We start from the raw sequence: 14,797 nt of genomic DNA, 5'->3' as shown, positions 1-14,797 counted from the left end.
TGTTTGGGTAGTAAACTCTTCATTTCTGTTTGTCTGAAAATGCTTTTGTTTCACCCTCATTCTTGAAAGATAGTTTCTCTGGATATATAACTGTAGGTTGAAAGCTCTTTTTTTCAGCATGTAGAGGCTGTTTTCCATTATTTCTGACTTTCATAAAAGTGAACTATCGGTATAATTTTCATTCCTTTGTAAGTAATTATTCTTGTCTTTTGGATGCTTTTATCATTCTTCTCTTGTGTCTTTATTCTGGAGTTTCACTATAACTTGTATTAGCATAGATTTCTTTTTATTATGTGTTGGATAATTGGGTTTCCAGTCTTATATTAATTATTAGATTATTGAATCTTCTTGCCTTTCATCAATTGTGGAATATTGTAAGTCTGACTCTTTCAAGCTCTAATATATTCTTCTGGAATTCTGAGTAGAAATTTTTTTTTGTATACCCGCATATTGTGCTCTACTTCTGTTAATCTGTTTTTGGTTTTGGGGTTTTTATTTTTGTTTTTGTTTTACATTTCCTGCCTTTTGGTCTCTGTGTTATATTTTGGGTAATTTCTTCAGATCTTTCTCTTTATTAAACTCTTTATTCTGCTGGTTCTATTCTGTCATAAACCAGCCACTGAATTTTTCCTTTCAAGAATTATACTTTTTTATATTTACAACTTCTATTTTGTTCTTTTCCAAATCTCCCTGTTCAGTTTTTGATACTCCTGAATTCTTTCTTGTTTTTCTTTTGCTTTCTTTTTTTTAAAGACTTATTTATGTATTTGAAGGAGAAAGAGACAGAGAGAGTGAGCAGGGGGAGAGGGAGACAAGCAGACTCCCTGCTAAATGGGGAGACTGACATGGGGCTTGATCCCAGGACCCTGAGGTCATGACCTGAGCTGAAATCAAGAGCCAGGCACTGAACTGACTGAGCCATCCAGGTGCCCCTTTATTATTTTTACATATACTTTTTTATCTATTGTTTTAAACATTTGCTGTCTTTGCTGGTTTGATTTTGAACTTTGTTTTCTTGGCTGACTCTTATTTCTGGTGTCTGTCTTCCTCATGTCTTTTTTTTTAAGAGAAAAAGTTATGTGCTAATTTTCTTATGCCAGTGCTTCAAAGCATTCCAGAGAAGATTTTATTTGCTTCTGGGATGTATAAGAGAGTCCAAGCAGCCCAGGAACACTTTACTTTTATTTATCCCTGTAAAAATATTTTATTATGGAAAATTTTAAACATATATAAAAGTAGACAGATGGCATAGCTCCAGATACTTATCATCCAACTCCCCAACTCTAACAATTATTGACTTCTGTCTAGTCTTGTGTCCTTTATATCCCCAGCATATTATCTGCTTCTTATAACTCTGAAGTAAGTGTAGACAGTATTTCATATTATTCGTAAACTTTTGAGTTTGTCCTTCTAAATATAAGATCTGGGTTTTAAAAATTTTTTTATTTTAGAGAGAGAATCCATGCAAGAGAGTTTGGGGGGAGGGGTTGGAGAGAGGGAGAGAGAGAATCCTCAGACAGACTCCCAGGTGAGCTGAGTGAAGAGGCCAAAAGGGACTGGATCTCAGGACCCTGTGATCATGACCTAAGCTGAATTCAAGCATCATCTGCTCAACAAACGGAGACACCCGGGTGCCCTAAGATCTGTTTTTAAAAGCATGACCACAGCACCACTATCAGTCTACAAGGTATTAATAAAATTCTTTAATATCATCAACTCTCCAGTCAATATTTAAATTTACTAATGTGTCATAAATATAATAAACTTTAAAGTATAGCTTATTTGGTAAAATCAGGATCCAGTTATATTTCAAATATTATTATCTTAAATCTTTTATAAACTTTCAGTCTGTAGGTTTTCTCCTCCCCACCCCTCAGCCCCCAGTCATTCTGTTTGGTTTCCCTAGTAATTTATTTGTTGAAGGCAACCAGGTTGTTTTTCAGTTTATCTTTAGCGATATAACAGGCCACCTGAAAACTTAGTGAAACAACAATTTATTACCATCTCATGTTTCTTTGGGTCGACAGGGTTCAGGGGGCTACTTCTTGCCGACATCTCTCCTGTGGTTGCAGCCAGTGTCACCTGAAGGGTTCACTGGGCTAATTGTCCAGGATGGCTTCTTTACTCACACCCATGTCTCGCATACCTCGTACCTTGATGTTGCTTGGTGTGTCTGTTTGTCTGACTTCTCTTTCACCACGTGGCATCTCCTCCTTCAGCCTTTCAGTGTGGGTTGCGCTTCTTGTAGCATGGCAATCTTGACCTGTTTGTACTTGGCACATGGAAACTGACTACTCAGAGTTAAGAGTGAAACATGCAAGGCCGCTTCATGGTTACACCTGCAACTGGCAAAACTTTATTCTTTATTTTGTTGTTGTTGATTGGTCAAAATAGTTCCAGGACCTCGCTCCATTGGATGGGGTAGGGAAGGGCTCCATTGTTTGATGGAGTAGTGGCAATTTTATACTTGTAGAAAAATATGCAGAATAGGAGATGTCTTTCCAGTCGTTTTTTGGAAAATCTGTCAAATTTGGGGACAGCTGGATTGGCTTAGTCGGTTAAATATCCAACTCTTGATTTTGGCTCAGGTCATGATCTCTGGGTCCTAGGATCCAGCCCTGTGTCTGGTTCTGTGCAGAGCTGGGAGTCTGCTTGAGGATTCTCTTTCTCCCTCTCCCACTGCCACACCTCCACCTCACACACACTTTCTCTCTAAACAAGACAGAACAAAACAAAACAAAACAAAAAAACAAAAAAACTACCACATTTGCAATATAGAATTTGCATAGTCTAGCTTGTTTCCCTGTGGTGTCATTTAGCGTGCTCTTTGTCTTCTGTATTTTCTTTAAATTAGTCATTGAATTCAGAAGTTCGATGAAGCATAGTTTGTCATTTCATATCTATATCTTTTTATTTTTGAGGGTACGGTGGCAAGACATTCATAGAAGGTCAGGATCATTTTACATTACACTTTTGACGTCAGGTTTTCTAGACCATAGAAATAATGTGAATTCCAGCTTCAAATTTAATGGTACGTTTATAGTTAGAAATACCTTTCGAGATTCTTTTTTTCTTATGGCATTATATCTATAGATAAGGCCTAGAGAGGCATGTACCCCCCACTGACTTTGTAGGGTGTCTTATTTCCTAGTTAGCCAGCTGAATATGCTGTGTTTAGAGTATCCTGATTCCATTTCAAGGGATGTCTTTCCTTTATACTCTTAACCCCGTATCCCTAGAGTTGGTCTGCTGTCCCTAGAGTTCAGATGGTCATTCTAAATCCAGGTGCTAAGGTCTCTCAGGGTGGGCCTAAGCCCCAGGGCTTACTGACCCTATAGATTCACTCTTTCTTGTTGCCATTGTTTTTTGTCTCCTGTTGCTTCTTTTACTTTCTGGTAGATAAGCCATGATTTCTAAAAGATATTTTCTGTATTTTGTTCAGCATTTTTAGATGCTCTATACTGGGAGGGGTTTCAGCATTGATTTAGTTTTAAAGGCTGGAAATGGATGATTACTAATGTATTTTATTCTGAAAAGAGTTAGGAAGCACATTTTTAATTTTGTTATATAGTTGACCAGATTTGTTATGTGTCTTTGAGGTGAATACCTATTTACTTTTGCTTGTTAGGTTCTTATTAATAAAATTCAGAATTTCAAGTTTAACACATGCAGAATTGGTAAGATATAGAATTTTTAAAAAGATTTTATTTTTAAATAATCTCTACATCCAGTGTCGGGGCTCTAGCTCAGAACCCCTGGATCAAGTGTTGCATATTCCACTGACTGAACCAGCCAGGCATTGCTGATAAAATAGGAATTTTTAAAAATTCTCCTATTCCTTATAGAAAACACTGGGAAATCAAGACATATTAAGGTTTGCCTCTTAAAATGGGAATTGAGTATATAAAAAAAATAAGTTTTCATCACTTTCAGAAATTGCTTCTTTGAGATCATTTCTTCGAATGACAGTAGTTACAGATGAAGTGCCAGTGTTTTGACACAAATCTCACAATACCAGTGGATGAAAGACTTTTCACTCTGGATATTGTCTTATTCACATTTTGTTGGGAAAGATGGCTGTGGACTGTGAACATCAGAGATCCTGTCTAAATTTAAAGGGCCCTGATTGCTATGAAATTGATTTAAAAGAGAAACCTGAAACAGCGAGAGAGAAGGAAGCTTTGTAATATTAAAAGCAGCATGTTTTGAGGTGGTATTTGCTTTGGCTCTGTGTCACGTGGCCCTGGCTGGCTGACTGCCCTGCTGGGATAGGATCCACCTTTCCACTCTGCTGAATAGCTCCGTCTTGATGTAGGAGCGCCAAGCCATTTGGCTTTTCTTGGCCATCATTTTGGTTAGTTACATCCCTCCTTCTCCCTGCAGAGCACTCAAAAGCAAACGGAGTTCAGCAAGGTCATGACTTCTCCAAGGTTATTGCCTGAGTCACTGCAGAGGTAGAAAAAAAAAAAAGCCCAAGCTTTACACTGCAAAGCAAGGGATACTTCTCACCAGGAAAATGATTTTAAGTATGTGGGAGGGAGAAGTAGGCTAGGGTAAGTATCTAGACATAGAGATAAGTTGGTGTATCAGTAAATTTTCTGATCCCCTCTGTAGTAAAACGCTTCACTTGAGGTCACTTTCTTGGGTCACTCCAAAATTTACCCTGTTTTATTTTTCCTTTCTATTCCTGTTATCATAATCTTAAATCCAGTCCTTTTATTTCATGTCTAGACCATCCTAACTGTTTAGTCATGAGTTAATAATCAGGTTCCCTTGCTTCATTTCAAAAGCAGCAATTTAAGTGTTGTTCTTATATGTCAGTCTTATATTTCTAAACCTTCACCCCCAGCCCTCTAAACATTTGCCCCTTGAAGAAAGTTCATTTGATTAGCCTGGGAATTAAATCTCTTTGTGATATGTTTTTAACCTAAATTCAGCACAATGCCCTCCACATACTATCCCATGCTCAGATCAAAGAGGTTATTGGTTTCTCCTCAACTCTGGCAGCATCTCCTGCCAGTTATTCCAACTCTCCTGTCCACCCTCGATGGTTACCACTTACCAAAATCCTTCCCATCTTTTAAGAATCTCCAGATATAAACTTGTCAGTGGAGCCTTCACCCCTGATGTGATTTCTGTGTTTTTATTTTCGCTCTTGCTACGATGCATTACTCTGTAGCACTGGTCATATGATGTCTTGCATAGAGGTTAGATTGTATAATGACTTTATCTCCTTTTCTGGGCCAGACATTTTCAAGGAAAGGATATGTTTTAGTCCTTTCTCCAGCTCTGTTTTGTGACCCATCACGACGATTTCCATGTAGTAGGCTCAGTAAGTACATAGTGAACAATTTGGTTATCTTGGGCACATGGTTCTCAGAGCTGTTGTCCTGTGTGAGATGGATGATAGCTGAAAAGTTTGCCACCCCATCGCCAGTTCTCACAGTGAGAGCTCATATTATTCAGATCCCTGTTTAGATGTCATCACAGTGGGAAGTTTTTGTGGGTTTACTCTAGACATTGTTAAACAGTTTATCCTCTGTACTTTGGGTGTCTCTTTCAAACCTCTTTGAATCTCTGTTTAGAGTGCTTTATAATTTGTGTACAAATCTGAGTCCTCTCATCTGATTGTGAGCTCCTTGTGGGGAGGAACTACGTCATGGTTCTTGGTGTCCCCATAAACCAGCTTATTGTCTGGACCTTTGGGGGCTCCTAGCATGGGTGTTTATTCTGTATCTCTGCATGTGTGTGTGCACTTCTCCTGACCTTTGCTGTCATCTATTTACCCGATGTAAACTTTAGACTGCTAGACGAGTCTTTTTCTCCCATAGATTTTGATTTCTGTGGATTTATTCCAACTGACTTTTGTTCTATACTAGTGAAGCATATACAGTATCAAAAGGAAGTAACATTTTACTTCCTGTCCTACTTAAAAAAAATATCTAGATTCAGAAAGTAGACTATCCTTTGCATTTATATTCATGAAGATAGGACTTTATTAAACTTTAAAGGACATACATAACCTTTGGACATTTTTTTGAGTCCTTGCTATATATGGAACACTTGTATTAGATATTGAAGACAAAAATTGTTTTTCTAAGTTATGGTCTCAGCCCTGAAGGAGTTTAGTGGATTTTCCTTATTGACCACTTAACTCTACCACCAAGGTTGGGATTGACTTGGCTTTCTTTGTGCCTTGTATCTTGCACATATAATAAATTATTTGCTTCTACATCTGGCTTCAACTAATAACCTACCAACCCCTTAGGGGCACATGTTCTGTCTTATTATTTTATCTAACACAAGGCCTAACATAGTATAGCGTGTTCATTGGGTGTTTATTAAGTAACGGTGTGCTAAGCAAAGGTATGAGCAAATGCAAAGGCCTTAGGTGGGAGGTATGTTGGCATATGGAAGAACAAATAACAGACCAGTGTGACTGGAACACAGGGAAATTAGTGATGCATGATGAGGTCAAAGGGAGTGGGGCCAGATCATGTAGAACAGAGGTTCTCAGCTGCATTTCTTTGTTGGTTGTGGCTGTCCTGTGTATTATAGGCTATTTAGCAACATCTCTGGTCTCTACCCCCTTGAGGTCACTTTCACCCTTTCCCCTAAGTTGTGATAAACAAAAATGTTTCTAGACATTGACAAGTGTTCCCTTGGTGGGGGGGGGGGTGCAAAATAGTTCCAGGAAAAACACTGATATGGAACCTTTTAGATGACTTTACTGTGTTTTATATTAGGTGGAAGCAGGAAGCTGCTGGAGGGTTTTGAGGGAAAGGGAGTTCCATATAATAATTGAGATTTTAAAAAGATTACTCTGCAAGGAGAGTGGGCTGTCAGGGACAGGAGTGAAGCAGAGACTTCTATGGTGAGGACGGCATTGAGGGTCAGGGGTTGCTTAGTGATGTCAAGGAAGTAGGGGAATTTAAGCTGGACCTTGAAGAGAGAGAACAGACTTAAATGTCAAGACTTAGAAACAGGGGACCAGTTTGATGAATGCTGCAGAATGTGCAAGTCTTGTTTGATGAATGATGAAGCTTCAGGGATCTTTGAGGGCCCCTGTCATAGCATTGGGTGGGGAGCATCTCAGCATGGGCAGCCAGACAGGTGCTTGTCATCACTGGTTCTGTCCTGTTTGACTTGTTCATCTCCTCCTGGTCTTCCCTGCTCCCTCAACATTCCAGCCTGGATGGATGGCACCAATGCCGCATTTAATCACTCTCTCTAGCAGCATTCAGGGTGGAAGGAAGAAGTGCCAGAGTGGGGGGTGGGTGAAAGGGAGTGGTTAGAAGGCCCCTGAATAATCCAAGTAGGACATTAAGAAAATCTGCAAAAGGCAGTGTCAATGGGGAGGAAGGGTAAGGAACAACTCACATGCTATTTTTGAAAAATGTGGTTTTCTGTATTTCTTACAGTACTATTTCCAGTAAAAGTTCCTATATTTGAATACTGTTTTTATTCCATTCAAATCTAGTTATTCAGATACCCTTAGCTAAAGACACATTTTAGAGTTGGCTTGTTTTCATACGCATAAGTTTGTTTTGCAGGAACAACTTTTCTGACATAACCATTTGGGTTCCGGGTTTTTATGGCAATCATTGGAGCACTATGAATTTTTTAGCATTGCTTTTACCATTCTGGTCAACAAATATGTCTCCAGTGTTTACTGGAGGATGCTGTACTAGATAGACATTATAAGCCTCAAGCATTGAAATTTGGCAAAATGAATTCATGGCCTTTCCTTCTTTGGACTCAGTCTCCTTAAAATCTCTCCCATCTGTCCATGTCCTTCCTCCATACTATTACTTTAGTTAGAACTGGGTCAGCTCTGGCCTGGACTGGGGCAATCCTGTCATGTCCATCCTCTCTGTCTCCAGTCTTGACCACTTCCAGTATGTCCTCTACAAACCAAAAGAGCTGTCCTTCTAAATAGAAATCTGATCATATCACTTACCTACTTAAAAGCCTTTGATGGTTTCCCTTTGCTCTTAGGATAAAAATTCCAAAGTCTTTAGCAAAACATTAAAGATCTGAACTTCTTTAGCCTTATTTCCTACCTCTGCCATCTCCTTCTGGGCACCAACTCTTTTATTTTCTCAAAATGGCGGCTTATTTGCCTTTTTTATTCCCTCCTGCTTCCTCATGTCCTGCCTTCAGTTATGGCTCACATTTTAGGACTCAGCTTAAATACCACCTCCTAGGAATACCATCTTTGACTTTGGGCTTCATAACTTTTCTGCATGACATCCCAAGCTCGCCCCAAGTATAGAATACTGTGGTATTGCAAATGTCTCTTGATTTGTCTAGCTCTAGCACTACATTGTAAGCCACTTGAGGACAAAGACTGTGTATTATCTGTAATTGTACTTCTAGGATCTAGAATTTGTTCGATTTGTTCAATTTTGTTCAATTTGCCATTTTACAAATGAATCCGTGTATCCAACAAATGTTATCTAGAGTGTTCACCCAGCACTGTGCCAGGTTCTGGGCTCTCAGTGAACAAAAGCACCATGGTCCCTGTCATCATAGAGCTTCTGGGCCATGAGGATGAGAGGTGTCGTTCAAAGAATCATGCAAAATGTGACATTGCAAATGTGGCTAGTGCTGTGAAGGAGAAGTGGTGATGTTTTAAGAAGCTATAAGAGAGGGTTTAGTCTACTTCAGAAACTATAAGGAGTTCCCTGAGGTGATGGCACTTACACTGAGATTCAAGCATTAGTAGGAATTATCTAGATGAGGCTGGATGGGAAGAATATTCCTTTTGGGCACAGGAATCACTATGTATGTACAGGCTTTTCAAGAGGAAATAACCTGACAAGAATGAATGCCTCATAGAACAGTGTGGCAGCAATGAGAGAGGGAGAATTGAGGATGAAGAGGGAACCAACCACACAGAGGCGCCTAGCTGGGCCTTCAATTCATGCTGATGATTTCCCCTTCCTCTTAAGTGTATCAAGAAATCTCAACATGGTTGAGGGAAAGGAAGACTTTTTGAAGAGAATGATGTCAGTGCACACAGTAATTATGTATCTACAATTATTTTCTCCCAGAGCTTTTATTTATTTTGGTGGTTTTGCATAGTTTGCTTTGTATTCTACTTTCTAAAGTCCTCATTGCACTCTCTTTGGTATTATATGGCCCCTTTTTGTTAGTCTCCAGGATATCTTGTTCAAACTTGTTTTTGTTGAAATAGAGCAAGAAAGCATGGATTTGGCACATGGTAGCCTACATGATACTTTCTACAGCAGCTATTCTTTTGACCCATTGATATAGACAGTGTGTATATCCTTAGGTTATTACAGTTTTCTTTGTGCCAAGATTTGGCAATCCTGTCCACTGATCTCCATGTTGGTACCTCTACTATAGTCTTGAGTGGTTTAGTCTAAATAGGGCTTAAAACTAAGTAACATTTCCAACTATTGTTCATCTTCTTCCCCCACCCCCAACCAGGTTGTTCATATTTCTACTGATGAACAAATCAAGTTTTAATTTTTTGTATGGCTGATTAAGTGTTTATAGTTGCCATTCAGAAGAATGTATACATGCTATTTGTGATTCATTTTTTTTTTTTTTTGGCAAATATTAATTGAGAATTGACTATGCTCCACAAGCTCTAGTTAGGTATTCAGGATAGAGAGAAAAAGAGACATAGTCCAGGTCTTCCTGTTTCTTTTAGCTTATGTCAAGGACAGATAAATGCACACATAATTTCAAAATAGTGTGATGACTGCTGTGGTAAAGGAAAGCTTAGAGTTACAGGGGAACATTGAAGAGGAAATCTAACCTAACTGGGCTTACCCATCTCACCTGGACTGAGGCAGCAAAGCTACTAGAAAAGATAAAGGCTGATTTAAGTCTTAAGGATGGGTAGGACTGATTCACGGTAAGAAGGAAGAGTAGAGGTTATTCCGGGGAAAGGGTGCTAGGTGGGCAAAGACACAAAGGCATTAGCATATAAGACATGCTGAAGGAATTGCATATGATTGAAGGTGGCCATGGTATAGGATTGGGGCAGGGGAAAGATGAAAGATGGGGCTGCGGATGTGAACAGAAGCCAGATCATGAATGGTCTAGAGTGAGGTCATAAGACACATCCACAGGCAGGACTGAACAAATCTTGTGGATTCCATCTTAAAGTATAGTCAGAATCCAAATACTTCTTGCCATCTTGACTGCTACTACTCTGGCTCTAGCCATCACAATTTCTTACATGAATTATGGTAGCAACCTCCTTACTGGTCTCGCTGTCCTTGACTTTCTTCAGGCTGTTCCCAACACAATAGCCGTAGTGTTTAGTCCATAAATAAATAGGTCATGTCACTCCTCCCTTTAAAACACTCCAGTGGCTTCACATCATACTCCGCCTACAAACCCAAATTTTCATGGCTCTGCTTAGTATTTGGTACTATTTAAGATACCGTATAGTTTACAGTTTATTTACTTGTGTTGTTTATTGTCTCAGTAGAATGGAAACGTCTCAAATATGGGAATTTTTGTGTTTTAGTCACAGATATGACTTTAACATCCTTAACTGTGCCTGTTAATAAGTTGGTAGTAGTATTTATTCAAGTATTTATTCTAGTTGGAATGGAATGACTGAGAGCCAGATATATCATGATACTCACCTCATTAGTCATTGTTGAACAAGTTTATTTCAGCTCATTCCCACCCTTTGCCTTCCTTCCCCCTACCTTGTCCCACTCCCAATTCAGACCCTGTGGTTTCAGACCACTTGTATGGAAATGAACTGCTTTTTGAATACAGATCAACCTTTGTTCATGGTCAAACCTGGACTAAGTCAACGTGCGCTCTTCTTTCTTGTGTCAGCTGCCCTTGCCCTTGTTCTCTGAGAACATGATGAGACCCATGTTGGGGAGCCAGGGGTGAAATCTTGGCCTTTCAGTGAGAGGAGGGCAGTGTTCTAACTAACTGTAATTGGACCTGAACGATAACAGTCACCGGGTTTCTAGTGTAAATTATATTCTCATTTTTTTAAAGCCAGAGTCTCCATTCCCTCAGATTGGTCATACTCTGGCTCTTGGTCCTTCTGCTTCCATGCTGTGAAAATGGACTGCTCTGTTTTTTCAGGCTCCATAGGGTATAAGCATTTGATTTCTTCATAAATAGAGCAGAGAAATATAACCACAGAATAACATTGTGGACACATTTAACAATATTTATTTAGTGAGTAAAAGAGCAAGACCTTTTGTTACATAGGCTGCTCCTCCAGTCAATAAATGTTATTATGACCAGTGGAAAGTGTTTGAAATCAGCCCATTCTGATTAAGGGTGTATTAATTACCTTAATGATCATGTTTAATAGGTTATTAAACAATTATTTTCATATGCTATGAAAGGTGAGAAATCGTCTTAGGCATACCTTCTCAGGGTTGCTTTCAGATCTCTGGGCTGCATATGCTGACTACTCTCTAGATCAACAGCTTACTGCTAAACAGTCACACAGAGAAGGATTGCTGCCTGCTTCTAATTTGTTTATTGCGCTTATTGTTAACAACCACCAGCACCACCATTGCTACCGTCACCATTTTTTTGAGCTCCTACTATGCAACAACCACTACCTTTTAAGTTCCTATACAATGCTTTGCCTCTGTTACTGCACTGAATGATTGCAATAGCTCCTCAAGGTAGATCTTTATCTCCATTTTTTGATTACAGAATTGGATAGAGAGAGGATAACTAGCAATAAGCAAATGGTAAGTAAGCTGTGAACTTCAGTCAAGCTAGAGGAGGTGTCATGTGGCAGCTCTGTGTTTCATTGCTCAGGGGAATAATAGGAGGAAGATAAAGTCCCTTTCCTTGAAAAACTTACCTTGAAGTAGATATTCTTAGCAAGCCAAGTGAGTCGGGGTTTTTTTTGGTCATCTTAATTCCCATCTGGAAATAGGACAAGATAGAAAGATGGGATTTTTTTTTTTTTCATATGATTTTGTTACCTCTTTCTGCAGAAAGGAGCTGGATACCACCTGGATCTCTTCTGGGTGGCCATCCTCATGGTGGTGTGCTCTTTCATGGCTCTTCCATGGTATGTGGCTGCGACCGTCATCTCCATCGCTCACATTGACAGTTTGAAGATGGAGACAGAGACTTCTGCCCCTGGAGAACAACCAAAGTTTCTAGGTGTGAGGTATGTTTAAGTCAGAGGAAAACGGCTCTATGGAACACATCATGCTGCATCTATATTGTCGTTCATAGGAAATGGGCAGAATGGGAGGAGAAAAGGCTGGTAGTGATTAACTTATTCCTTTAGTTACTGTTCCAGAAAGGACTACATTTTCATTAGAAAGAGAGTCTTCAATAATTTTCTAGTTCACTTCTTATGTTACATAAATTTCCTTCAATTAATGAAGGCTAAATGATGCAACGTAAAAGCACAAATAGTCATTCATTTTCTTCACCGTGGAGCTCACTGCAGTGCTGTGGTACTTACTTGATCCCAAGCATCGTAAAGGCCAAACCATTTAACCTTCAGCTCTGTTGAGACTCCCCAAAACTCTTGAGTCTGCTTATGATTTTGAAGATTCTATAAAGGGAAAGGAATTCCTATTTTCCAGTTATTCTTCTGTCCCCATAAGCACAGAGAAACCTTGACCTCTAGCTGTTAAATTTGGGCAGCCAGGAAGGGCTTGCATAAGACCTTCATACAGTGTTGAATACTTTTTGCAGCAAGCCCAGCTTCTAAGTGCTTGGGTGAATAGCTTGCAGGACAGAGCCATTGTTTCCCACGCCACAACAGTGGGTGATTCTTTCTTGGGGGCTGGGGGAGGGGGTGTTGGATGGGAATCCTATTTGTAAAAAAGTACTCTTGTTGTTTAGATTTGGAAATTAGACTGATGGGATTTATTGCACTCATGAAATTTCCCTGAGCTGTTTGTTAATTAGAATGCAGGACAATGTAATATCTGTCTCCTGTGAAAGAAGGTGTAATTACACAACAGTACAAGTCATTTAAAAAATAAGGGCTTCAAAGAGGCCAGGAATTGATGGACCAAGGGCAAGTGACTTTTTTTTTTTTTTTTAATTCTAAAAGGAGCAAAGGATTTAGCACAATCACTTTTCTCTTGAGGAATTCAAATCACGTTATACAATAGTTTTAAGAGAATTTTATAGTTATGTTGAGCTTCTATGCTCTCCTCGAGGTAGTCACTTATATAAAATATCAAGACCTTTGCTGTTTTAGTCAAACATTAATTTGGCCAATGTACAGTCTTTTTTGAAGGTGAAAATACAAGGAGCCTATTTCTGAAAACGAGAGATAACTTGGTAATCATTTGATTTGGTTTCAGGGAACAAAGAGTCACTGGAACCCTCGTGTTTATTCTGACTGGTCTGTCAGTCTTTATGGCTCCCATCTTGAAGGTAAATATGTGAAGTACTTGTCTCTTCCTCCTTCTCAGTATGCAACAGATAACTGGGTATGTGGAGAGTAGAATTCCTTATCTGCAACATTCTCCTCAGTTCTGGAACACACTGAAGCAGACAGGGGTCAGGTAGAACAAGTATTTTCAAAACTTTTATTTTGATCTCCTCACTCCTTCACTCCTTCTACTATGAGTTATTATTATTGTTGTTGTAGTTACTTGGTTGAGCCATATTAAATTAGCAGTATTGAAGCTTTTGACCTATACAAATGATAATTCCATCGCTTACTCTGACTGCTCGCCCCTCCTCACTGCATCTCTTACTGTCCTTACATCCTTTCTTCTCACTGCTTTCCAACTACCTGTCCCTAAACCCTGCTTCCCTTCCCCCCATACGCAGGCTCACACTAGACTCCTGGATAACATGAATGATCATTTTGTAACTTTTCTCCTAGTCTTAATTATTGCTGACTATGTTTCTCTTTTCTTTGAATCAGAAGGCCTAATCTCCACAGAGGGAAAGTTGAGTAAAATTAACTGGTCTTTGATGAGAAAACTTTAGAAATGAACTTTGGAAGAAGAGAAAAATGACATGCCAGATGATTTAGAAAATTAGGAGTCAAATATATATGTTTGATCATTGGGGTGACTATCTGACAAAATTGATGAATACGAACTGTATGGGAAAACCTAGTACAAGGATGAGATAGGGTTAAAAGTGCAGGTTTAGCTGTCATGAAGCTTCCATTTCTTTGTGACACAGGCATTTTATTCTTCTCTTCTATTACATAAACAATACTGGCCAATTATTGATAGTTTGTATTTGATGCTTTGCACCACAGTACAAAACCTGAAAATTACCTATAGACCTAGAAGCTATTAACAACCACTTAATATCCTTTCAAGTTTGCCTCTGAGAATTTTTATTTATTTTTAAATAGTTCTCATTTTTCAGATTTTTAAGATACTTATTTAACTACACAAGTGATGGAGCAGTACACTCTTGTAAAGAATTCAAACCATACAGAAGTATAGAGAGGGAAAGGCAAAAGACCTCTGTTTCTCTCAAGTTGGCACATTTATGAGTGGGTTGCCATTCAGATGAACTTGAGGAAAGTAGAACTATAATTTCGTAGCCTATAGCTAAGACTGGTTTTGCCCTTAGGGAATTTAGATAAACACATATGTTATGCAGAAAATACTTGGTAAACAGCTAAAAGATTTAAATATTCATCTCTTGTTCCTGGTTTCCACAATGTCAGTTAACTGGCTTAACTAATTTCTGCCTGGAATCATGAAGGAATATATATTTCATGCACACGTGGGAAAATAAAATTTAAAATAACCTTGAAGAAGTTATCTCTGATCATGTACAAAGAACCTCAGGAGAGTACAGGTCTTAAGGTTTTGCA

General features: G+C 38.9%; 1 protein-coding gene across 5 annotated transcripts in view; it reads left to right on the top strand.

Moving 5' to 3' along the window:
- SLC4A4 (solute carrier family 4 member 4) overlaps positions 1–14,797 on the top strand; it is a 386,600-nt gene that overhangs the window by 318,272 nt on the left and 53,531 nt on the right. For all 5 annotated transcript variants that reach the window (XM_059159558.1, XM_059159548.1, XM_059159567.1 and 2 more), the window contains exons 19-20: positions 11,973–12,151; positions 13,311–13,383. In XM_059159558.1, the coding sequence (XP_059015541.1) occupies positions 11,973–12,151; positions 13,311–13,383 (252 nt within the window). The remainder of the gene's footprint in view (positions 1–11,972; positions 12,152–13,310; positions 13,384–14,797) is intronic.

The sequence above is a fragment of the Mustela lutreola genome, chromosome 1 (genome assembly GCF_030435805.1).
Source record: "Mustela lutreola isolate mMusLut2 chromosome 1, mMusLut2.pri, whole genome shotgun sequence".
NCBI lineage: Eukaryota > Metazoa > Chordata > Mammalia > Carnivora > Mustelidae > Mustela > Mustela lutreola.
The sequence above is the reverse complement of the archived record's forward strand: the minus strand, read 5'-3'. Positions and strand labels throughout refer to the sequence as shown.